This window comes from Haliotis asinina, chromosome 16 (assembly GCF_037392515.1).
Source record: "Haliotis asinina isolate JCU_RB_2024 chromosome 16, JCU_Hal_asi_v2, whole genome shotgun sequence".
In the NCBI taxonomy this organism is placed as follows: domain Eukaryota; kingdom Metazoa; phylum Mollusca; class Gastropoda; order Lepetellida; family Haliotidae; genus Haliotis; species Haliotis asinina.
The window spans coordinates 7,218,877-7,245,556 of NC_090295.1; the positions used below are offsets into that span (position 1 = coordinate 7,218,877).

General features: G+C 38.8%; 1 protein-coding gene across 2 annotated transcripts in view; it reads right to left on the reverse strand.

Annotated features, from left to right (window-relative positions):
- Positions 1–1,701: 1,701 nt before the first annotated feature.
- Positions 1,702–26,680, reverse strand: part of LOC137267582 (ATP-dependent RNA helicase DDX19A-like) — a 33,401-nt gene continuing 8,422 nt past the window's right edge. Inside the window, exons 2-12 of one of the 2 annotated variants that reach the window (XM_067802067.1) lie at positions 25,605–25,672; positions 21,789–21,948; positions 15,217–15,355; positions 13,833–13,925; positions 13,009–13,111; positions 11,813–11,927; positions 7,176–7,353; positions 6,451–6,691; positions 5,663–5,825; positions 2,975–3,163; positions 1,702–2,387 (exon numbers count right to left, since the gene is read on the reverse strand). In XM_067802067.1, coding sequence (XP_067658168.1) covers positions 2,326–2,387; positions 2,975–3,163; positions 5,663–5,825; positions 6,451–6,691; positions 7,176–7,353; positions 11,813–11,927; positions 13,009–13,111; positions 13,833–13,925; positions 15,217–15,355; positions 21,789–21,948; positions 25,605–25,658 — 1,497 coding nt within the window. In that variant the 5' untranslated portion in view covers positions 25,659–25,672 and the 3' untranslated portion in view covers positions 1,702–2,325. The remainder of the gene's footprint in view (positions 2,388–2,974; positions 3,164–5,662; positions 5,826–6,450; positions 6,692–7,175; positions 7,354–11,812; positions 11,928–13,008; positions 13,112–13,832; positions 13,926–15,216; positions 15,356–21,788; positions 21,949–25,604; positions 25,673–26,680) is intronic. The other variant, XM_067802068.1, reaches the window with a different exon arrangement.

A 26,680-nucleotide genomic window follows, 5' to 3' on the forward strand; every position in this document is an offset into this window, starting at 1 on the left:
TTTAGATTGCCACCGTGAAACATATTTCTCTCACACACACACACCGGAAGCGTGACCTCGTGTAATGCTGACTGTCTCATTACGTGTCACAATGAAAAAAATATATAAATGATTCGGCTGAGTGCTTCTTTCATCAAATCTAAAACAGATTAAAATCACTGCAACAATGCCAGGTTATTACCTTGTTTACGGGATGTATCTGTAAACATCCACATAAAGAAACGATATGCCATTCATCAGCAGATGTCATGTATCTTTTAACAATCTAAAATGCGAAAACCTGACTCATAGCACACCTAGCAAATAATTGCATCATGTCACAATTCTTTAAAAGCATATTTTAGTTAGCCAATAATGAGCAAGGAATCAACATATTGGCAGTCAATACTTTGAGATATGACGTTGTTTTCACATTGGCACGTTTCGACGGGGTGTATTCAGTATAGTTTTGTAGGACTGTCTCCAGTTCTCGCGATAGACACATTTTCTGCCGAGATCGCCGATGCGTGATACTTAGCGGTTGTTTACAAAACTGACCGGTAACTAGGATGTGCCCCAAGCTTGTGAATTATCAAGATTTTGCAATGTAACGAATATTCGTGAGTTTTAACCAAAGTAAAAAAATCGTAACCACTCCCCGCACTTTCCGATAAGATTTCTCTTACTTCCACCTAATAACCTTACTTTCTCGTTAAGCCACGAGAATGGGAGACGCCTCGAAAAGTCAGCAGCGGACGACCATGTTTTCCATCGAGTCCGATAAAACAACTGATGGATCAGGCAGTTGATAGATGCAGAAGTTAGAGGGGTAATCTCTTCATTTAAAAACAAGCATACATACGAAAAGAACTGTTTGTGTTATTTTTTTCAGCAGATATCCGTAAGTACAGCAAGAGTAGGAGACGCCAGTATATATCAATGACATAAAGTTAAACACAACCTCTTAACAAATCAGCTGTCGAGATAAAAGCAATGAATCGATCAACCTTGATCAGTGTTTGCTTTTGTAACTCAGCTGCTCATGCGCACGTTCATGCGCATATTACATTTTATTACTCGCCCGTTGAAGATACTGCAGTGTAATATTTTCACTTCAATATTACACTAGTGTAATACCGCTTGACGTATTACTGGTACTGATATTTCTATTCACAAAGCGCTAATGCCAGTGAAACTGTTAGTTATCATAACATGATGAAGGACACAGGAACTATAAAAATACTAATAATAAACTAAAAAACCAAAAAAATAAACAATGAAAGGAAAGATTTCTGTTGAAAAATCAAACTGACAGAAAATCTACTGAAGGCCACATGGGCCTGCACATATTTGAAACTGTTGGCCTGATACAATAACAACCGGCGCTGGGCTATTATTTCGAATGCTGAATTGGATCAGTCACTATACCATGAAGACATTAGAAAATCTGAAAAACCAACACTGCTGGGATACTTATCAGACAAGAACTACCAGGGATATTTTCAAATAATGGTACCTTATGTCCCACTGTTTATGCTGACACTCTGCCATGGTGGACAGTAGCCCAGCCCTTGTGTCCGTTTCAGTCAAGGGAGCAGGTGCTGATCATCTAGCAGCTTGATTTCATAATAAAACCGTTGGCGAGATACATTAATCGTTCTGGATCAGTGCCCTTATAAGTATGAAAATGCATGATTAAAAAAAATGAGAAAATATTCTAGTTGTCTATTCATGGAATACACAAGTATGCTACATCCTCAAGACCTAATATGCAGTGTTTAAAGGCTTGATATGTCATTTTCTTTATATTCATTCATCAACTTGAGAAGCACATTAGAAGAATAATTGCCCCTGGTTACAGCATGCAAGATCTTCCTGCAAGAATTGACTGAAGATGTTCTAAACTTACTTGTGATACAAACTTTTTTTATTGACTTCACAAAAAGAATCATATGTACATTCAACATTGTTAAAGAGCAATCTTCCATCACATACAAGTTAAAAATAACAGCCAACTGAACCAAAATGTCTGTTTTCAGTCTTCACCCACTGCTTTCATGGTCTGAAAATGATTTGGACTCTCTCTCTGACCTGACAGATAAAAAATCTAGGACATTAAAAGCAAGGTACTTTGGGTATATCTGTGTACCATGTACCAGTGGTGTGTAAGCCACGACACTTGACTACAGGAGGGCAATGTGAGGGCTGCAGAGTGTTGCCCGAGACAGTTCCCGATACACTGCAGCAGGTCTGGTTGTCCCAGTGTCACAGCTGCCCGGCAGCTTATCAAGATTAAAACATGAGTGGTCAAAGGAGGGATATTCGTTACATTCATCCCCCTGTTCCTCATGTGCTGATTTTCTCAATCTCTTCAGCATCATCTGCATCTAACTTAGTGATTTTCCGACCTGTAATGTGAACAAGGAGCATTTGAGGATGTAAACAAATAACTCTGCCCCCTAAATAATTATCATGATAAGGAAAAAATGCTCGCAAGAACATTTGTGAAATTTTTGTTTCAGCAAACACCAAAGAGCGAAAAAGTAAAATGAACAAAAAATACAATATTCATGAGTATTTGGAAATTACAGCAGATCACTGAAAATGTCTGATCCTGTCAACAGAGTATATCCTGTATACCAGTGATGGTTTGCATATGTATCAAGTACAATATTTCTGGGCCTACTGACTGCATTTCAACGGGACACATAAGCAGGCAAAATAAGGTTTTGGAGAACAAAGAATGTATTTGGATCCTGTTGGTCAACTTATAAACACACCCCTAAGACAAAATTAGGCTACAAGTAGATGCAGCTGAATTCTATACCGATTCAGTTTGTCCTGGATTGATCACAGCATTGTGTTGCAGTAAACCAGGCCTTTACTTTGGGTGAAAGAGGTCACAGATTGTATTTACACAGAAATATCTGTCTGCTTGCCTTGTTATGAATAAGGCAGTGAATGGATGATGAAAAGTTTGAACTTGTCTACGTACCAAAGTGGTTTTCTATGGATCTCATAATATTCATAGAGCGTTGACCGTCCACCATGTTGATTGCAATTCCATTCTTGCCGAATCTGCCTGTCCGTCCTATCCTGTGTAGGTATGTCTCATTGTCAGGTTTCCCTTCTAGTGTAGGCAGGTCGAAGTTGACAACAACTGTCACCTGTTCCACATCAATACCTACAACACAACACAGAGTAATTTCAATAATAATACTATTGCACACATCAAGGGGACAGAAACAGCAAAATCTTTATTTTGAAACTGTTACAAGAGTGTATTTTCTGTAAGTTGTATTATTGATTAAATAATAATTATTACTTGGTCACAACGAGTGATAGTTATTATGGGTCACATTTCGTATCATAAATGTTCAGTGCTTTTTGTACTTGGCAGCAGGCTTTAGGGTAGCGCTTTAGAGTTACCTCCCTTTGAGTTGGTGGTTTGATTAGTAGAGCATATTTCTGGGAGACTACGTGAGAATTCTACATTAATGGCGATGGGCGTATGTGCTCGAACATTCAGGAATCAGTGACTGTGTATATAAAGGCTGGTTATCGTGTTGACGTGGGGGACACACACAGATTAACTGGAGTACACAAATCTGCCTGCCTCTGTCCACACTTGACCTATATAATTGTTGCCTCAATGCTCGCTGTGTTACATTCAGTAAAATTGTTTCTCGATCTTACACCAAGACTTCGGTGGGCTATCATTGGGTTGGTGGCCCATTATTTTTTATTTGACTCAGTTGTATTGCACATGAAACCTCTATTGTTAATCTTTTGTATCTTGCCTTTGTTTTTGATCAATAAAAAATTATTGAAAATTTCAGACTTCTCAGTGTTATATTTTGCTGGTTCTGAGGGGATTTCTTATACCTATTGTCACAGCAAATTATTAATTGTGACAAAGCTTATTACCAGATTGGCCTGGTATATTTAAAGCTGATATCTCCCTGAAAATAAGGTGACTTGTAATGAACCTATAAGAAATTTTCTTTGCCTCAAACTTACTTAACAACAGTCACCAACAAAGTATAAGTGAATGCCACAAATCGTTTGAAACAGAAAGTTTTGTTCTTGAACTTCTTTAGTTTATAAATCAAACTTGATATTATTTCACTTAAAAACATAAGAGCAGTATCTTGTACACTGGACTCCGGAATCCACCGAAATGTCAGTAGGGCGAAGATGGCGAGAGTAACACGCAGCCAGTGAAGGTGAAGTCTACCATGAGGAGGAGCTTAGTTTAGATTCAGAGTTCAAAATTAACATTTTGAAGTAGCAAATTTGCTATCAAAAATCTCATTTTGCTGCCTGAAAAAAATAACAACACACAGTAGCAACAACTTTCTACTTGGTACTTTTTTAATGAAACTGTTTATGTTCATCACTTAGTCAACATTTTCAAAGGACAGATCACCACTTGTGCCCTTTCACTTGTAAACTTACCGATACTGGTATTTTCCTTTCTAAAACAATGCTTATTGGAGCTTTGTTGGTCACTAATAACTGCGACAGACATCCAGTCATAAGTATAACACTACTGCTTCCAATGTTTGATAATGGACATTTGTCATTTCCTGTGTAAGGACGATAAGACATTGTCTGCTAGTACAAAGAGAGCTAGCACAGTTCCGCATGGCCAAACACAGAACTAAGAGCAACTCGAAAGAATGGTGCTACCAGCTAAGGGATTTCGCAACCTATTTTTATATCAGGTAGCAAGCAGTTGCTACTTGCTGAAAAAGTTAATTTTGAACACTAAGACCTTTCATTAAAGAACAACAGGACAGAGGTTTCCACAGTACCTCTGAAAAAGCAGAGATAATAATGTACGAGTTAGAAGAAGGAAACATTTACATGTCACAAAAACACTGGTTCTTTATTAGGATAAAATGCCGAAAAGAGTCATGAATGACCTTAGTCTTATCAGATCTGTGACCAGCTTATGGAATAGGTACTAAATTTAAGTCGCAGAAAATCCTTCTTGAGATGTTAAACAAAATGGTTTTCAGGCTAGGATCTATAGAATGACCCTGACCCTTGTCAATGTATCAAAATGACTTCCCTACTGTATAGAGGAAATAAATATGAAGGGAGATTTCTGACATACCCAAGCACCAAGTGGTTTCTGAAGTCACACTGAGCTCCTCGTGATATTAAAGTATTTCCACAACGTGTCATGCTAAAGTATACAAAACATAACTGGCCACAACTGGCATAAGACTGAAGAATCAACAAGATTCAAGACTTTATTTGACATAAATGGGCTCCAGGCTGTTGAGGAGACATGGACAACTTTTATGTCAAACACAAAGAAAGTAAATACAGTTTAGTTTCATGCAACACTCAGTAATATTCCAGCTAAAGGGTGGAAAATAAATCGAGTCTGGCCCAGACAATCCAGTGATCAACGGCTCAAGCATTGATCTACGCAACTGAATTATCATGAAGTGTGTTCACCAAGTTCTCTATAGTCACCTCTTACGACCTTGAAGGAATTTATATACCACATTACCAAACAGTATCTTCCATATCGCTCCTTCAACTTGCTATATCTGGCTGTATATACCCAATCAATGACACCACCAAACCTTGCCAAACAGTGTTTTCTTAATCATCCCCAAATGCTTCTAATTCATCCTGAGTGTTGCCAAATAGTATTCATGCTTACCTCTGGCTGATACATTGGTAGTTATCAGCACCTTTTCCTTGCCATCTCTAAATCTGTTTATAATGGCTGCCCTTTGTTCAATGGCCAGTTCCCCAGACAACAATCCCACAGCATGCCCTTCCTTGGTCATCTTTTCTGCTAGCCATGACGCTATTTTTCTTGTCTAATCAGAAAGCAAATATGTGTCTGACATAGGCACATGAAATGTGAGTACTTTCAGTTTCATTCTGTGCAACTGGCAAAGAGGGAGGACTGACATTCAAGACTGTTTTAGAACAATACACTACAACCAAATGATCACTTTCAGCTTATCTAATACAACTAACCAGGTTACCTGATATAGATCTCATTACTATGAGGAGAGTTATGGTAACAATGTCGACACTTGCAGTGGAGTTTCATTACCTCCCGTTAAATTATTATAAAAGTAAAGCTGCTGCAGAGCTTAGAAGTGGTTAGTTTGCTATTAACATAACCCCTTCAAACAGTTCCCTTCCAACTGCGAAGACTTCTCAATCTGGGCTTAGATTTTTTAAGCTCTCTTAGAGCTAAGATAGTCGTAAGTGCCACATATCAACATTAACTTACCACTATCTTAGTGCTAAGAGAGCTTAAAAAATTTAGGTCCAGACTCAGAAGTCCATGTTAGGTGAAGGATATATGTTTTTTCCACTATTATCTCTGCTTGCAACCACACCTTGGTGGATTAATTATAAACTGTCACTCCATAGTTTGAACGTTGTCAACTGACATTAAGATGCTACTACAAAAAGCTTGGCCAGACTTACCTGACAGAAGATCATAGACTGTCCAATGGATATAGTACCATAGATGTTGGACAGCGCCTGGAACTTATCTTCTACATCGTGGCACTCAATATAGTATTGTTTGATGTTGTCTAAACTCTCCTCCTCCCGACGTAGGCGAATCACAACAGGATCATTGGGTATGACAGCCTGAGCAAACTTCATCACGTCTGCATCGTATGTTGCGGAAAACAGCAACATCTGACACTGCTCACCAAGGTTCCTGATGATGAAGAGTGAAAAATAAAGAGTGAGTTTTAGTTTTACGCCACACCAGGGGTTCAATTTTTTTTAAAAGCCACTTGCCGCAGTGACTTCAAGAAATTAACATGTCCTGACTTATTTTCCACTTGCCCTGATTTTATGACACAATATTTGATGGCAGTGTTTACAGTGTTTATGTGTGATATCAGTTTTCTCACACAGGTTTCCCATACACAAGATATTTTGAGATTTTCTAATACCAGCAATACCACTGACACAAATGTGAGTTCTGGATGAAAATTGTACATCTCTATCTATCTCCTACGAATGAGTTCATGAAGGTGCCACTTTTCTGACCAGAATGAAAAAAATTCCATGCATAAATTACAATAACTGTAACTTTTTTATTTCCATAACCAGTAAAACTGAATATAAATTGAATTTCTTCTGATTTGAAACGATAGAAAGGCTATCTACTCCACAGAGCGCAAACTCTGACTAACCTCTGAATCCTGAGAGACTGGTCCTGGTGACCCTGTGTCGCTATCATCACGTCTGCTTCGTCCAACACAAACACCTGGATCTTCCTGAGATCCAACACCTTCAGCTTGATTGCCCAGTCCATCACAGTGCCAGGTGTGCCTATCAGGATGTGGAACTGAACCTTCTGACCTCTTGGTACTACAACAATGGACATTTGGTGCTAATGACACAACAAGTATTGTCACTAAGGTGACATAATCCCCCGCCACAATTTATCAAATGAAACTTAAAAAGAAATTAAAGTGACGGTCATAGTTTAAGATCAAGTAAAATGTCAACAAAAACATTACTCTCAAACTCTCTTGATATCTTGCACTGTAGTTGGTAAACACAAAAATATTTTGAAGAGTCACTAAGACCAGTGTATGAAACTCCTAAAACACAGTCACTGTGACCTTGAAAATTAACTGAAGGTCACCACAATCAACTCAGCTCTGCGCCTTCCCTATATAAAGCTTGGTGTTGAATATGAAGAAAATCCAGAAAACGGTTCTTGAGATATCTTGCTGACCAGCTTAACAAGCAGCTTTCAAGCTGAAATCTTCAACGTATTGCTGTGACCTTGAAAATTAACTGCACAGCGGGGATAACAAAACTACATCCACTGCAACACACATGGACATCGGGTCAAGACCAAACACAAACATTTAAACAAAGGCAGTCATTGATAACAATTCTTTCTGCATAGAAATTATGAGAATTATTTAATAAACATCAAAATGATTTGTTGTTGAGATACTTCTATGGTTTTCACAGTCTAAAGTACCATATCAAACCCTTTTACCAACAGAACACCCCTATCCCACCTTCAGAGTGAACAAGCTTTTGGTCACTTTTAGCAACATTCCAGCAATATCATGATGAGGGACACCAAAATGGGCTTCACACATTTTACCCCCATGAGGAATCAAACCCGGATCCTCGGTGTGATGAGTGAAAGCTTCTTGCCTCTCTTGTACCATTCATGCAAACACTAACCACTACTTCCATTCTTGGACAGCCTTGGAGCCACTGAGATACATCATGCCTTCCGGTTGATCATGTGACTCCTTTGTGGCAACTGGTGACGCCAAAGAGGGAGGCCCATTATGCATGTAATGAGTGTAACCTGCTCATAGTCATTATTTAAATAACTCCTATACTTGTGGCGGGTTACTCCTCAGACCTCTTGGCTTGCTCAGCAAAAACTCCTCGGGAGTTGGGCGCTCCAAAACTAAACAAAATGTGGTTTTCAGCCCCAACTTTTGTTCCAACAAAAGGACAGAGCTAATCAGGTTTCCCTCCATAATCCCAAAAAGCCTCAGTAAATGCAAGTCTGATGACTCTAATCTGGACAGTCCCTGCCTTAAAACTATCTCCCAATATCATTTAACATTCAGTTCCAAACAACACTATTTAACTCTTCCTCCTTTCCTAAGCAAGTCTGAACTTCGAATCAGAACCCTTCAAAATCAATTTTGGTATTCACACTTCACTGACATGATTGCCCATTGAAGTAGAGGTCAGTAGGCATGAGTTTAGATCAACCGCTGTGTTGGATTACAAAACTGGTGTCTCAGAGAATGATGATGTCGCTCAAGGTGATCGTATATCAATGCCCCAGAGTAGAACCAAGAGAGGCAGATCTAATGCCCCAATGAAAGTAAAATGAAGATGAACTAAGATTGCCTCCAGGGCAATATTATCGGTCTTCTGACTTCCCCTACTGTGGCTATCTTTACTTGCTATTTATAAACACCAGCTTGATAGTCCATTACCATGTTTTTGAGATTGATTTGGCACTGATGCAACGATGCTGACGCAAATGGAAAATTCACTAACTGCAGAAAAGAAACAGGAAGGCACAGTCAAATAAACAAAGTACAGGAAAGATAAGACCCTGATATTTCCAGATCACGAATTATTTTGACTGTACACATAACAACAACTGAGCTACAGCCTTTTAAAGGATCGACTATTTCCTTGGCTATTGGTAAACCAGGAAGTGGCAATCATTGCTGGCTTTTACTGGCGCTTTTACTGGCGCTTCCTTCAGCTATCACACTGTAGTGACAAAATGCAAAAATCATATTGTCCCTCCTTGCTTGTGTCCAAATTGTAGCATAGTTATTGATTTTACATAACCATAATCTGAAGCAAAAATGGTTTCTAATCAATTATCTATCGTTTGATACCTTTAATTGGAACTCAAATCCATTTTGTTTTCACAGACCTGCAGCATGTTTATGAACCCTAAAAAAATGCATTTTGACAAAATTGACCAACTCCCAAGGACGAGAACTCAAGAACCATACAAGATATCAACATGCCTTGAGTCAGCTGAGTAGTCCGGAGTGTTGGCTTCATAACTATATATCAAACACATTGAGCCCTTTTTGCCATTCAAGAGCAGATGGTTTCTAACCTAAGGCACTGTCAAAATGAGTAAATGGATAAAAATTTCAGATTTTTCAAAGAAGCGGAAAGTTTAACCAGACGGCCAACCTATATCATGCATTGAATTGATGGGGAATGATGTTGTCTACCTTAGTGAAAATCTGGTCAGTTTATCTCTTATAGTTTGGGAGAAATTGACGTTGGAAGATTTTGACATTTTGGGTCTTCTGCCCTTACCAGAAGCCAGTCGTCAGGTTTTTTTCAATTATGTATCAATTTCAGCAAACTGGGTACCATCCCTGAAAGTTTCTTGAAAATCAATCCAGAAGTTAGTTCAGGGGAGCTGACTTTCGTCTGAAGACCAAACAACGGAGTTCCATAAATCTTTATTTACTTCATAGGCAATACAATCTCCACTAACAAAGGATGTTCCTATAAGCATCAGGCCTGAGAATAGTGGATAACAGGGATAGAGAGAATAGTCTATTCAACTATCCTGCCAAGTGGCAATGTTGACCCAGGAAAACTCTGCCACATTCCTTATGTTCAACATGAACAGCATGGAATTCTGACATTTGAGCTGCAGTAGCTAGTGCCACTAAAAAGGTCTTGAAAGTACTGTGCTTGAAACTCTTCTTCAGACAAGATGCTGATGCATGATGGAAAGATCCCAAGCAGAAGCTCGAAATTTCTTGGACTGGTTCGTTAGCTTATAGGAGCGCAGTAGGGAGTTGAGGTTCAGTCCACATCTTGAAGCCTGTTGCTGTATAGACAGTATTGATAGCTGCTAAGTACGCAGATATAACAGATCCCCTCACTTTTTAAGGCAATTGCAAAAGTAGTAGATACTCGAAGCATAAACTGTAGTTGGGACAGAATGCCTTTCACTCTGCAGTAACCCTCAAAATTTACCATTTGTCATCACAGAGCAAGTCTGTGGAGAACGATGAGCAGAGGCAAAGAGCGAGATTCACTCTCCTGCAATATCGCTTGGATATCAAAGACCCTTGCAAATGCACAAATGCACAGGACAATCTCAGTGGGGATGGACCAACGTGTTGTCTCCATTGAGTATAGTGAGAGTGGTCTGGATTAGGGAGACTTAGCAGATCGACAACAAACAGGAGATGAGGTAGATTTTTACACCTTCTTCACAGGTTAATCTATTTTTATGAAAATGGCCCATACTCCTAAGGGCTATGTTTGAGTCCCAATCTGCCAGCCGCCTGCATTCCACACTCATACATTCTGTTGTCATTTAACCGCTGCAAAAGCTACATTTCCAAAAGAGGAGAAGGTATCCTTACAATGTTGACATTTTCTTTTCCTTGAAGAAGAATCTTCTTGCCCATAGTGGAACTATGGATTCAAAGTGAATTTCTTTAACTTCAATTACAGTACTTCTGCACAGGAGTTCGACAAGAAAGAGAATGATCAGACTGAGGTGTCAATTGATCAACCAGAAGACATGCTGTATGCTTCATAAAGGCTAGAAGCTATCCAGGAATAAGAGCACAGGGAATGTTCAGGCAATTGGTTCAAGGGAGGCTTTGTTTACAGTTCAAATCCACAGCTGTTGATCTTAAGAAAGAACCTACAAGATGTGAGATATATATGTTTTAAAATATACTTTTTGAAGAAACGTGTCAACATCTAGAAACAGGAACTCCATTCCAATAATCAACGAACGCCATTTATTTGATGAAGTATACTCTCAACACTTAACACAGCTACTGCCCTGGTTAGTTTGCCAGTCTACAGTGTATTTGTTTGCCCCAGTAACGTGGGCAGTATACAAACCAGGCTTGATTAAATCTGAAGCAATACTTCAGTGGGGAAACCAAAAATGAGCTGCACAGTCCAGATCAAGTAAACAAACCACTATGGAAACCCACCAGTCCCCATTATTTAGAAAGAACTCTAATGGTATGCTTACTTGATGCTTAGATTTGGAAAACAAAGGCCTCATACAAAACACAAATGTATCTGGAAATCACAATCAGCAGTTTCTGTTCTACTTCAAGCTATATTAAGTGGGACACTGGGAGCAGCCCTTGTCTAATGACTGAAAACATATCTGCTGTAAATCAGTCAACAAGAGAACAATTTACAAATGACCTTCATTTCGACCTTAGAGCAGTTGATATGAAAATCATTTTAAAGTGTTTTTTTGCACACCATATAAAATGAGAAGTAAGAGATTAATATGCAAGACTCAAACCTTTTTGTCCCCTGACTGCGTAGCCTATTTTACAGTCTGTCATGTGTTTAGCCATCTGCTCTGTGACCTCTCCAATCTGCAGCGCCAGCTCGTATGTCGGGGCCAGACACAGACACTGGAAGAACAAAACACTGTGTCAGTGTTGCAAACTTCAGGGTAGAATAGGCCTTCAGCAACCCATGCTTGCTAAAAAAAGGCAGCTATGCTTGTCATAAAAGGCGATTAACGGGATCGGGTGGTCAGGCATAACACATGTCATCGGTTCCCAACTGCGCAGATCGATCGAAGTTCATGTTGTTGATCACTGGATTGTCTCGTCCAGATTCAATGATCTACAGACTGCTGCCATATAGCTGGAATATTGCTGAGTGTGGTGTAAAACTCTACTCACAGCATTCAAGAAATCAGTGAGTCTTGTTGCAAACCCATCCTCACAGAGTCACAGATAATGGTTTCATGCTGACCTTAGCAACATTCAAGCAATATCATGGCAGGGGACACCAGAAGGTGGGTGTCAAAAACTGTACCCATGGGGTATCGAACCCAGGTGTTTGGCGTGATGAGCGAACGCTTTAACCACTAGGCTACCCAACGACCCCTCACTACAGCCAACACATTGTAATTGCTATGAATGAACATTTCAGAGAGAACACACAATTACAAGCTCTGCATTGTTTTCCTTTTTCAAATGATGTGGGCGAATAAGTGAGTGAGTTTAGTTTTACGCCACACTCAGCAATATTCCAGCCATATGGCAGCGCCTGCAAGTAATGGGAGTCTGGACCAGAAAATCCAGTGATCAACAATATCAGCATCAATCTGAGCATTTGGAAACAAATGACATGTGTTAACCAAATGAGCGATCACCCGATCCTGTTAGGTGCCCCGTTTGACAAGCATAGTCAAATGGCAAGCATGGTTTTCAGAAGGCCTTTCCTATCCCCAACATTCACAGGTCTCATGGTGTGGGAATCTCTGTACACGTTAAGAAACACATACAATGTACCAATAGCATTCAAAGCATGTAGCAAACCAGTTACTTCTGTTATCAGAATCACATTAATACATAGCCCGAAATATATCTGTTGTTCTGGATTTACTGCAGAAAAGAGTGACTCGCTTCCCTCCTTTGTCTCCAAAGTAAAAATAGAGCAATCGCTCATGACATCAGCGCTCATATCCTATATATCGCTCACCTGGACATTATTAATGGTAGTGTCACATCTGCTCAGCATGGTGAGAACAAAGGCTGCAGTCTTGCCTGTACCGCTCTGACTCTGAGCAATCATATTCACAGGCCTGAAAACATCCTGTTATATTATTATGCATACAAATAGAAGATACTCAGGAAATGAACAGATTTCACTGGCTTATAATGATACACATTGTCTTTCACTCTGTGTAAAAATATAGTCATGAGATTCGGCTTGCTAGTTACAGGCCGACTGTTTTATTCCTTTGATGAAGGTTTGAAATATCTCAAATAAAAAAAACATTTTGCTGTTTTATCCTTCACAAATGAACCAATTCCTCTGAGGTCACACTTTTTGAATTGCTTGGTTTACGGACTGCCAATTCTGCCAGAAAATTTCCATTTTTTAATACCGCTGATAAATACCCCCCAACCACCACCACCAAAAAAATTGATAAATCTTCACTATTAAAATCCACTTTCTGTTATGGACTTTACATAGTTAAATACTGAAACAAACAAAGTTACAGAATTATAATCACCAAGTTAAAATGCTGGGAATATATCAGGAATATAATCCTAAATAATTTGAAAAGCAAGACCTTATTGGCATCATGTGTCTGCATCGCCAAACGGTATACTGGTACATCTGATTCATCACAATACTGACTGAAAGAGGATATCCACGACAGGCCATCCTTTAAATCAATTCAACTTTATATAAACACATCCCACATCTTTACCTATGTCTTGAAAATAGAACAAAAATAATAATGAACACAACAAACAATTTAGGTGTATAATGTATACTTTGTAAATTTTGCTTACGGATCTGCTAATAACGTTGGTAGAGCGGTTTCTTGGATTTTGGAAGGAGCATTGAAACCCATGTCGTACACACCCTTCAGCAATTCAGGTTTCCTAGAAAAACACAAAAAATTACTGGTACAGTTGCAAAGTCAAAAGAACCTGATGCTCATTGGCAACAGAACAACTTAGAGATAAACCAATCCTGCAACAGTCAAATGTGATGTGCTCCCCGTAGGTGGATCCAGAGGAATGCGCACCCCATCTTTTGTCCTGTGATATGACCATTGAAACTCAGGGAAAATGAAGTGTGCACTACTCTTTTCACAACAGTTTGTACGCCTACTTTCTCAAAAAGCTGTATCCGAAACTGTTCTCACTGTGGAGTTGATGAAAGTGCAATTTAGATGTATGTACACTTGAGTGGCACATGCTGTATTTCAAAATGCACTTATCTCTGTTCTCCATGAGAGCAAGATTGCCTTGCCTTGTCTTGGAATAGCATAAACACAAAGAGGCAATCATCTGTTATCGCAGAACATTCCGAGAGTGGAGTGTGGGATATCTTATGAAGAGCAAGATTCAAATACTCATCGTCTTAAATAGTTCAATTCACAACAAAGTTGCTAAAACCTTCCAAACTGAGTTCACAGACATACGCATTGATTTTATTTCAACAGATTGCATGTCTGCAGTTACTTGAATTCCCAAGTCATTCAATGGATGCCAGTTTCTTGTTAATAGTATCAAAGAAATGTTTAACACGTTGACTGCCTCTCACAAGTGTATTCGTAGTATCAAATCCAGTCTTATAAATAGAACCATAAAAGTACACATGAGGGTTGTTTTAAAACAATTTGACAGTCCATCAGAAGATAATATGGATCATGCCTCAGTGTATCAGTGTGGATCATGCCCTTGCGCAGAAAACTTGCGTATTTGACGCGTAATTATCTCATATACGCAGTGAATTTAAAAGCTTGCGTCATTGCTGATGCAATGCTACTGTGCCGTAAGTTCAGATAATCACAACTTGTAATTTGCTGTTGTTTAAAACTACTTGGTCTATTGTTTGCCAGTTACCTGCTCACTACTGATCAAATACCTGACCTGCTTTACTTTGACATTTTTATCGCTATTAAACAGTCACAGTTGATGTCTTGATGAAACTTCCATACTGAATTTGACTCCCAAAAACATGTCTGTGTCTCCCTCTCATGACACCAGGGAGTCCTGACAACTCTTAAATTTTCATGTCTGGCACAAACACTGCTGCATTGAAAGGACACAGTGTATTGTCAATCTGAAGATAAAACAGATTCAATCATCCATGCACTATAAACAGAATATCAACACACACCAACTGCATGTAACACTTGCATGAGTTTTTTAACCAATGACTTACAGATTCAAGGCTTCGAAAGACTTTACAGAGTAGAGTGGGTTGTTTGGATCCTTCCTGAGTACCTCGATGTCATTTTTTGTCTTGACTAACTGGTTCCGCAGCAACTTCCGCAAGTATGACTCATCCTCCTTGGTTGTCACTGAATAGACAGCCATTACAGAACTATCATTATTCAATCTTCCAACTCAGTTGGCGTAAATTCTAACATCACTTAGATTATAGCCTGTTGTAACTGCAACCTTCATTACCACTAAGGTAAAGTAAGGTAAGGTGAGGTAAGGTAAGGTGAGGTGAGGTGGAAAACGCTTTTTAGCTTCAATATCATGAATATGCAACAAGACAAAAGCACTCATTTGATACATCTCCATCTCTGCCTAAGCAGAACTGCAATATAATATAGGCATGATCTTAGGATTACAAGAGCTCATACCGTTGCAATTCTTATGTAAAACAGATCCAAGCCTTCTCTTCACAGTGCTCCATCGGTCTACCTGATGTGGCGTAAATTATTCAGTGTCTTTGGTCTTGATTTGAGCCTGTTCAGGTAAGCTATGTCTAGACATAGGCGCTGCCATGTTGTGATGGTTTCGTATATAGGATTTACATCACAATAAAAATAATGGAGATTAAGGATTCTTTGGATTACGGTAAAAGGAAAAGGCTAATTATTGAAGGTTGGATAGTGGAATCTCTGTCTGTCAGAAGATAACAGTGAATAACCTGTTAATTTAAACCTGGCTTGCCAGAGGCATGTTGGTCAAAGAAGAGCATGTAAAATCTTGCCTTTTTTCACTGTTTTGACTAATTTGTGCTGTTAATTCATAAGCTGAAAAGTAGCACTCTGTCAGTGTGATTGTGTATTGTATTTACAGTTAGAAGTTGGCTGCTGTATATAATGAATTTGCTGTTGGTATAACCTGTTATGAAATGATTTACTAGTCAAAACTGTGGTGTTACTTTGGGTGGAAGACAGTGATCCCAGTATCTTAGCACATACCTCTTCATTCACCCCATCGATTGTTAGAGTTATATTCAAAGTACTCATGTCAAAAAGTCTTAATAATCGCAGAAATAATCATAATTTCTTTGCAGAACAACTAATTGCAAATTTATGCCATTATTTTATACTGGAAAAACAAATCTCTCATCAGCTATGACAATGTTTACAATAGAATGTGTAAAGCCAACCCCATAATTTGACATATAGTCAGGTTTACAAAGTTGCAAACAAATTAGTTACTTCTGGGGTAACGTCAAAATCAATTCAGATAGGAAACACAAACTGTAAAGCTTTGATAAGGGTATAGTTCATATGCCGTATAGTTCATAAACGTGTATGAACACAAAATCTCACTCACAAGTGGTAAAAATAAAGATGAGGTCAAACATACAATAATGTAAAGTTTTTTATTAAGATTGACATTTTATACTTATGTTGACTCATGCTTATTACATTTATCTCCTTCCTCCATGTGAAAATAGTGGAACACTTGAAATCCCTTGAAGTTCTCTTCTAATTGAAGCAGACGTACAATACACTCACCCATACGGAGCCTCCCTTTCCCCGATAAGTGCAGTCACATGGCCAGCCATGCCTGTCACTTTCTCTGAATCTCATAAGCCTGACACAAGAATTACAGTGAAGACAGCGTGCCTGAGAGGGGCGGTTGGGTAGGCTTGACGTCATGATTCCGGATAAGCTTAAAATATCAATTTTAATAAAAAAAAATTACAGATTTTGCCATACCTTGACTCATGCTTATTATTCTTACAGAATCCGACAGAAAATGCGGTGGGTCTGGCCACGCTGGATTCTGATGATTGTCATACAAGTACTTTCAGTACTCCCCTGCCACTCTTGGGAAATTATAGCGGTGGTAGTTTGGTCCTGTTCTTGGAATGTTCATCAGTGATATGGGGGGATCACATACAGTAGAAGCTGTTTTCTTTGAAGCATTTGTTGACTGGAATGTGATGATACATAGATCAGATAGTGTCCTGTTAGTGACTAATGCAACTGTATTTCAAGATTTCCTAATCAAGGCCAGTCGTGACCCTTCTTCACGTACAAGTATCTTCATTACGAGTGCAGGGTCATAATCACTCATGCTAGCCTGTTCAAGACGTGCGCATGGACTCTCAACCTTTATACTTTGTACACTGTGTTGGTCTCAAACAAATTACGTGATAAAGGGGTGAACGAAACTCAGTACCTTTTGCGGAACAGTTAGTTGATGTGCAACAAGTGGCCCAAACTGGTGAATGTCAGTGATGTCCCCCTTGGCAATGTCTTGATTGGCAAACATCATATTCGATTTCCTAAAGCAACCCTCCATCATCAGTGAGAGCAAGTGGTTTCCATGTCGTGCAAGGGTCAAAGCTAAAGCTCTCGTACTGTGTGGATTGAAGGGTGGCGGAGGTTCGAGTCCTGCTGCTTTGTATTCCCTCAATATAACGGCTCTCATCCATACTGAGATAGTGTTGTGGGATGCTTCCGTAGGTGACTCAATAGATACTGGGATGAACAGGCGTTATAAACATTGTCTCCTTGTCTTAGTACATTGGTGATGTATTTTCACTGGGCATAATGATAAATCTGTGTATTATGTGGCCCTAGGACTGTAGATAATGCTGGGATGTGAAATTTTCTGTCCATTTGTCCACGCAGTTGATTTCTGGCAATGATATCCCATCTAAGTCCAAGATGTGCAATCTCACAATGACTGAAGTCGAATTGTGTGAGACTAAAGTCCTGAGCATGTATTTCTGACATCTATGCCGCTGTTGCTAGGGCGAGTGGGAACAGCATTTTTTGTGTCAATAATTCAAGTGATGTCCGATCTAGTGGTTCAAAGACATCACTCATGAAGTGTTGCAATACAACATTCAAATCCCCAGCTGTGTTGTTGGTCTTCCTGCTTGAACGAGTGCACTAAGGCAAGTAATTCTGGTACTTAAGTCAGCTTGATCCTCGTTTTCATGGAAATAACAGAGTTGAGTGCCAAGTATGGCATGACTGTAGAACCCGTTAATCGTCTGGTATGTCGTAGATAGTCTGCTATTTGAGAATGAGTGTCCTTCATTGCAGTGAAGCCTTTATCTCTACCAGTGTTGGGTGACTGCCTTCGCCTCACCATAAGTAGAATATCCTCAATGTTTCAAGCAGGCTTTGATACGATCCATGCGTGAAGTTGGAACGATGTAGGACTGACATTTAATGGTTTGGTGGGTGGATGAACGAGTAAGTTTTTCCACTGTGATAGTTGTAATGTTGGTTCTCCTAGTGTTTTGATGAGTACTGGAAACCAATCTCTTGCTGGCCAGTAAGGCGTGATCAGAATCAGTTGCATCAGCATCGTCTGTTTGATCTTCCCGATAACTTTCAGTAGTAGTACTGGAGGGGGGAATATGTAAGTATTCAGTCCTTCCACGAGATGCTGAAAGCATCTGTTGCCCACGCTGACAGATTCAGGACTGGAGATACAAATGATGGTGTCTGCTTGTTGAAAATTGTGACAAATATTTGCAGAGATCCAATTGTCTGACTGATGAGTCGAAACGCCTCTTGATATAGCATCTATTCCATTGGAAATGGTTGCAGAGGGCGTAGCAGCATGTCGACCATGATGTTGTGTGCACCTGGGATGTGACAAGCCTTACTGTGGAGGTTCAAGTCGTCGCCGATGTCAAAGAGTTGTCAAACAGTGTTTGAGATTGTGAACAGTGTGTGAGATTGCGTTGATTCTTGCTTGTCTATGTAGAATGCTACTGTGTAACTACTGTATAAAACATCAGTAGTTTGTTCTTTAATGTTGTCAACCAAAGTCGAACTGCATTTTATTACAGCTTTCATCTCCAGGTGGTTGATATGCTGAATCCAGAATCATTCCTCATCCGGATTCCTGCTGCCACCTCATTGTTTTGGTAAGCACCCCAACCCTGTAGTGATGCAGCTACACAAAGATGGTTATTGTAGTCCAGCTCTTGTAAATAGGTCCCTGCGCAGGCATTCGATCAGCTGTCACCCAAAGAAAACATGAAAGTAGACCATGTCAGCATAGCAAATTAAATCCCGCATACGTCAAGGCTAGATGCTGCAAAATGAATTGTTGATCCTTCTTCTGAGTAATAAGCCCAAATAGGATAATCCTTTCTCCTTCATTCTCCATGTTATTCAACTTGGCGATGAGAGCCTCTTTGATAGCCCTGTTACGGCCAAGTCTAAAGAATGCACACTGAGTACTCCACTTTGTAGGATCAATTGTGAGTCTCACTGATGAGCTTGTATGATTCGCCTACTTCAGGCGTTTTCATAAATGGCTCCATATGATGAAGTGGGAATCGATGATTGCTGAAGGCTGGGATGAGTTGCTGCTAAGTCACAACTTAGTCACCTTCTGAAAGGCTGTAGACAATGTTTCCGGGATGGTGGATATCAGCGCAATTGGCCGAAATGTCAAAGTATCGATGTCATCACTACTCATCATATAGGTGTGAGCCTTACTGGAGTCCTTAGATGGTGAGAGTAAGTCCAAACCATTCGTGATCCATGATGTCTGAGAAGAGGGCTTCCTCTGGTGATGGAGAACAACCATGTCCATCTCTGTCATTCCATGAGTGCATGCGTGAGTGGGGAACGATGTCCATACAGTGACTGTCATCATAGTTCGCCTATCTATATGTATCCCTGGAGTGACTATGCCTTCGCTCTTTCACACTTGAGTCCGTATCTGATGAAGATGAAGAATGATGACAGCATCTCCAACGAATGGGGGATGCAGTGAATGCTTGTGGCTGAAGTAGAAGAGGCTTGTGTCCAGTGACTGCGGTGAAAGCAACGACGTCTGGTTCGCAGCAGCATTTGATGTGTTGAGTGTAGACGTTGTAAATGTCACAATGTTTAGAATTTTGAGTGATAGTTATTATGGGTCACATTGCGTATCCTAAATGCTCAGTGCTATCAGTATCTTAGAAGCAGGCCTTTAAGGTAGTTCTCTAGAGTTATCTCCCTCTGACAATGTACATGTGTAACATTCAGTATAATTGTTTCTCACGCTCAAACCAAGACTTTATTATGTTTGTGACCCATTACTTTAGATTTGACTCAGCTGCATTGCATCAGTGAAGCATCTATTGTGAATCTTTGTATCTTGCTATTGTCAGCTCAGTACATTTTATTGAATATTTTAGACTTGTCTGTGTCATATTTTGCTGGTTCTGAGGGGATTTCTTATACCTTTTGTAATTGCAAATTATTAAAGGTAACAGTAGACAGTAGACTCTCTGAAGGATGCAGTGTTCATGAGGCAACAAGATGCAGAATCAACCGTTTTAGACATAACTAATGAGAGCCTACAATCTTTGTCCTTCACACACTTTTGAAATGAATATAAATATAATGCAATTACATGCGGATCAACCACTGACAGCCGTATTTTACACAGACAGCATGATTTCATGAAGTTAGAACAAGGCTAAGTTGATGAAAAAACATGTCCAAAACACAAGAAAATTTACAAATTTAACATCAAGATGATAGTTATTACAATCCAAAAAGCGAATACGACATAAATTCGATTATAGGACCGAAATTAAAAGCAAAATTGTATCACCATATCAAGACCCAAGTGTGCCTCCAACCATCCTCTTCCGGCAATGAAGGAGAGTGAGAAAGGCATGGCTAGTCATGTGACTGTACTAGCAGGAAAGGGCGGCTCCGTATGGGTGAGTGTATTGTATGTACTCTTCAATTAGAAGGGAACTTTAAGGGATTTCAAGTGTTCCACTATCTTCACTTAGAGAAAGGAGATAAGCATAATAAGCATGAGTCAAGAAAAGTATAAAATGTCAATCTTAAAACAAAAATTTACATTATTGTATCTTTGATCTCATCTTTATTTTTACCACTCATGGGTGAGATTTTGTGTTCATACACATTTATGAACTACACGTCAAAACAAAGGAAAAATAATATCTTACAGTAGCTCTGTTAGAAATGGGATTCAGGTACACCAAAAAGGGAGATGACCAAGCTGTGTTTAAAGAAAAGTACTCAATAATGTCCTTGCGATCAGCTTATCCCAGAACTGCTGAAGAATACCGCAATTTGGGGTTTCAAAGTATACACCTTAATGAAACCTGGTGTAATAAAAATCACCTAAACTATCTGATGTGGCTTCCTTCACAGTGTTCTAAGGCATCAGTGTCACCATTGAAGGTAGTCGAATGCATGCTGGTACATGCAACAAGGGACTGATTGGGGGTTGTGACTTTGTTTTTGAGGCCATGAAATGTCATGGTGATTACCACAGTGAAAGCTTGAGTGTCACAAGGTTACTTCATATATGGTTGTACTGAAGCTTCATAAAGTAATAATTTTATCAAGCATATTGGAGACACAAATGCTGCAAGAAACGTTACACGATCTTAGGCTTACGAAAGGTTTGTGAAGAGTGGCCATGGATTCTACCAGAGTGGGGAGCATGCACTGAAGGTGGTTTGTGACTGGTGGTTGGGTGGTAACTGCACTTGCCCACCCATAACGCTCTAACATAGTCAAAGTCAAAGCGTACCTTTCTCATCTGTTGCTTCCTCAGCTGCTGTTGCTCCAGCTTGAGCTGAAGTGTCTGTTGCTTTTGATGTGGGTTGTGTGTTGGTTGTTTGGGGTTTACTTGCACTATCAGATCCTTGAGTATTGGCAGATTCATTCTTGTTGATGGCTAGTTTTTCCACCTGTGAAAACACAAAACACAAGACATGGACACACCTGTCATGGTATACTCAGGGCCTATTAAAAACATCCAATGTTTCACTTAAGGCACTGTCACATATTTCCAACAATATTTTGGCCAATACAATATGTTCTGGGGCACCTTACCTTCATATTGAAGCAATATTGTTTTATTATCCCTTACGACTTGCCTGAAATCAGTAATTGAAACAGTTTCCAAACAGAGAATACTTGCCACTTTTGGAATGCAAACAATTGCTCTGTAAATCGACAACTGTTGGAGTCTCCAGAACTGGTTTCAATCACAAGTCGTATGTAGGATATTCGTAAAAAGCACTCCAAGGGACATAACAATGGCGTTCACTTGAAATTCCGAGTAGATTTCATGCAACGTTGCATTAATTCATCTGACCTTGTTATTTAATATTGTAATCTAAATATGAACACAGCTTACCAAATCACGAAAATGGACATTCGCACATATGTTTTGAACGTTTTATCTCGAAAAGGTTCATACCCGAACGATTCCGAATGCTATTTAGCATACGATTGCTTCTGGTTGATGCACACAGCGCACATTACAACCATGACAATGCTGAGTAAACAGTCGCAGTAAACGGTTATTACCAAATGGTAACCATGTCAACAGAAATCCCAAAGCATGCATACTGTGGGTCAAATAACTGTGTTATATGCGGATTTTTTTTGTGAAGAGATCTGTGTCAGTGACCTGAATGTTTTGTAAGTCCCTCCATATCTAACTAGTAGCCGTTGTCTGATTGGTCAAATCTATTTAACCGTCTCACTATTGATTGGACGGTCATAGGTATTGGTTTTAAACATATCTTATTCACGAATGTGAACCGGATTGGGAACAAGTTATCCAACTTAAAATACCCACTCCATACTATTTACATACATACATTTTTACTTTTATACATCTTAGAAACGAATAGAGAGAAGAGGCAGGAAAATGAAAGAGGAAGGAACACAATTTATGTAATCACACAAAACGTTTTGATTGCTGAATGTAAGTTTGCACACCTTTAAAAGCGTATTCATTCTGTTCAGTGGTAATATCAGGACTTCCATATAACATCAATGACAGTGTGATTGGAGAATCTTACAATACTTTTGAGATTTAACATTAATATCTCTCTTTGAATGTTATACAATTTACACTCCAATAGGAAGTGATGAACATAGTCACAAGCATTGCCACAGCAACAAGAGGCAGAATCTTTCATTTTGAAACGATACAGATCATAATTTAACTGACTAGACATATATCTTAACTTTGTGTGTATAATATTAAGTTTTCTAATTCCAAACGAGTAATATGATGGAGCTACAGGTTGCTTGCACTTTAGGTTACTGGTATGACTTGAAACTTATCAATGAAGGTTGATTTCTCTCAGTCTCAGGAATATTATTCCACATTCTTATGGCTGATAGAAAAAAAGGAATCAAACGAAAGTCTTAGTCTTGCAGAAGGGACAATTATATTGTTAGCATCGCTAAGGTTATAATTAGATCTTGATCCCACACTATCTGGAGTAATATCTTTTAAGTATACAGGGACCAAATTATTTTGAATTTTAGAGAATAGACAAAGTTTTCTTCTTTTTCTTCGTTCATCAAGCTTTTCCCATCCTGTCTCATAATACAGAATTTGTTGTGAAGTCTACCTCGGTAGACCCGTTACTATTTTGGCAGCTTCTAACTGAAGTTTCTCTAAGTTTTCTTTCTGTTGTACAGTACAACCATCCCACAATTCACAAGCATATTCAAAGTGTGATCTGATAAATATCGTATGGATAGTATCGATTGTATTTCTGTTTAGTAAGTGTTTCAGTTTCCGCATCGATGATATCATTTTTGAGCATGACTTGATAATTTGATTAGTGTGACAAGACCATTTGCCTCAAATGTTACTCCGAGATGTTAATGATTGTTTACCAAATTGATTTGCTTCCCGTCAAAAAAAAATTTCAATTGTTCAGTTTCATCAATCATGGAAAACAACACTGCTTCAGTTTTTTCAGGATTATATGAGACCAACCAGTTTTTGCTCCAGCTATATCATATGTTTAAACTGGCATTGAGAGAAGTTTCAATTTCTTCAGTACTTTTCGATGATTTTCCAAGTGAGGTATCATCAGCAAAAAGTCTTGTTGCACAATCTAATTTATCAGCAATATCGTTAACACAGAGCACGAATAGCAGGGGTCCCAATACTGATCCCTGTGGGACACCAGCTGTTAAATACCTGGGCTTGGATATAGCTCCGTTTACGAAGACGTGCACGTGTTGACTGCGATCACTTACATAACTCCATATCCATTGTAAAAGCTGGCCTCTGATACCATACATCTCTAATTTACAAATAAGTCCTTCGTGCCACACACGATCAAAAGCTTTGGATACATCGCAAAATATCATACAATATTTTTCTTTGTTGTCGAGGAATGTACAAATATGATGGTAAAGTTCAATTAATTGATGGACACTTGAGTGACCTGCTTCAAAGCCTGATTGATACTTGTAAAAAAGTTTGTTAACATGAAAATAGTTATACAAGTGTTTGTATACCACTCTTTCAAACAGTTTTCCTATACAACTTATAAGAGAAATAGGTCTATAATTGGAAACAATAGAGTGATCACCTTTCTCATACAGTGGCATGACATATGCACTTTTCCATTTGTTTGGAAAACACACTATATTGCAATGATAGGTTAAACAGTAAACACAGGGGTTTAGATAGGGAATCAACAGTGTTCTTTAATAATTTATGACTAATTCTATCAGGCCCTGAAGCTTTATTTAGCTGTAAACTTTTTATCACATCAGATATTTCCTTCTCAGAAATTACTATTTTCTCTAATTGGTCCTTTCTCTAACTGGTATTTTCTATATTGGTCCTTGATGGAAAATGTGGTAATGGTTGATTGCAAAATATCATACAATATTGAGTCGAAATATGTATTAAGCTTTTCATCCTTTTCCAGATCAAAAAACAGTGTTGGAAATTCATCATCAATATTCTGCTTGAGAGGGAGAATATGCAAAGTAGAGCCCGAGTTTTTAACAATATAACGTAACAATTTCCAATATGAAGATTTTTTTTCAGAGTATAATTTCAATAGTAGGCCATTTATTTTGGAAATAAAAGTTAGGTCATAGGTAGCTCAAAGGTTAAATGACGGGACCTCCTACTAGGGTCTGTTAAGACTCAGTGGTGGAGTGTAACAAATAACACTGAGACTAAGTTTACTTAAACTGATCTGAAAGCTTGGAGCGTTGTTAATGCAATGTTACTGAGCGCTATGTTCAGATAATGAAAACTTGAAATTTGCTGTTGTTTAAAACAGCTTGGTTTATTGTTTGCCAGTTACCTGTTCAGTGCTGATTAAATAAATGACCTGCTTTACCTTGACATTCGTATGGTTATTAAATAATCACAGTTGATGTTTTGATGAAACCTCTGTACTGAAATGGATTGCTAAGTACATGTTCAGGACTCCCTCTCATGACACTAGGGAGTCATGAGTACACCTAAATTTTCATGTCTTTGAATTATCGCAATACATGTATTAATTTATTTTGAGTTATTGCAATATGAATGAAAGTAGACAAGAATGAGCAGTGACTCTACCTGACCAGCCAGTCCCTTCTCCTGGGCATCAACTTGATCTCCCCAATCAGCCATGAATACTCTTTTACCTGTAACAATTACCGAACAATACTTCACCAAAACAGTGATAGTATACAAGCGTATCATGAGCCACTCTGCTGAACATGCAGAACTTTCAAAGTTAAATTTCAGCTTGTCAGACTCTTAAATGTAGTATATTTAATCTTTAAAAAATCAGCTATAAAGTTCAACCAATCACCAGCAGCTGAAGGGATGGTGTAATTCCAGCTAGGTACCATGCAGTTAGCAAAGGCTTTGCAAGTACCCATGGTCCCTAGAGGTAGTATGGTGATCTCCCTTCCGTTGGTGGTGATGTTCAACCTGGGTTTTACACTGTTTTTTCCCAATAGTGCTATTAATGTCTAGTTTTAGTGACCCGTGAAGGTCCAGGGTAGAACAGGCCTTCTTTAGGTCGGCTCCGCGCTGCTGCTCAAGACGACAGGACACAGTGGTGATGAGATGATATGTTTGATTTGTTGGAGAATGAAGCTGTTGTTGAGCTAAGCCTGAGAATGGGAACAAGATGTTTCCTGCTCAACAACAGCTAGTGGAGTCTAAAACATCTAATCAAGTAAATAATTTTAAATATTTAATAGCTTCAGATATCTACATTAAAATAGTAGGTTAAACTTATTGCACTTTGGACAAAGGTAACCACATGGCTTCAGCCATGTTGGAAATTTACACTAATTTTATAAATTATACATTTAACACAATTTATATAATTATCAATTAAATACTGCTTCTACTATTTCACTTTTGTTATTTCAAAAACATTTTGCACCTTTTTATAGACAATTATGGAGTAAAGAGGCAGATGGAAACAGATTAGAAAGAAGAGTCATCAGAAGATGACATATCCTCCCGGGCCCCACATATTTGAAAGGACAAATCATCTGACAGTTACTTATTGTGTTTTTAGACCAAGTCTGAATGGTTTCAACGGAATTCATGAAAAATATAAATGCCACATATCTGTAATCAGAAAAAGTCACCATTTCAAGATCTGTCTCGTATATCTGCCAAGATCTTTTGAA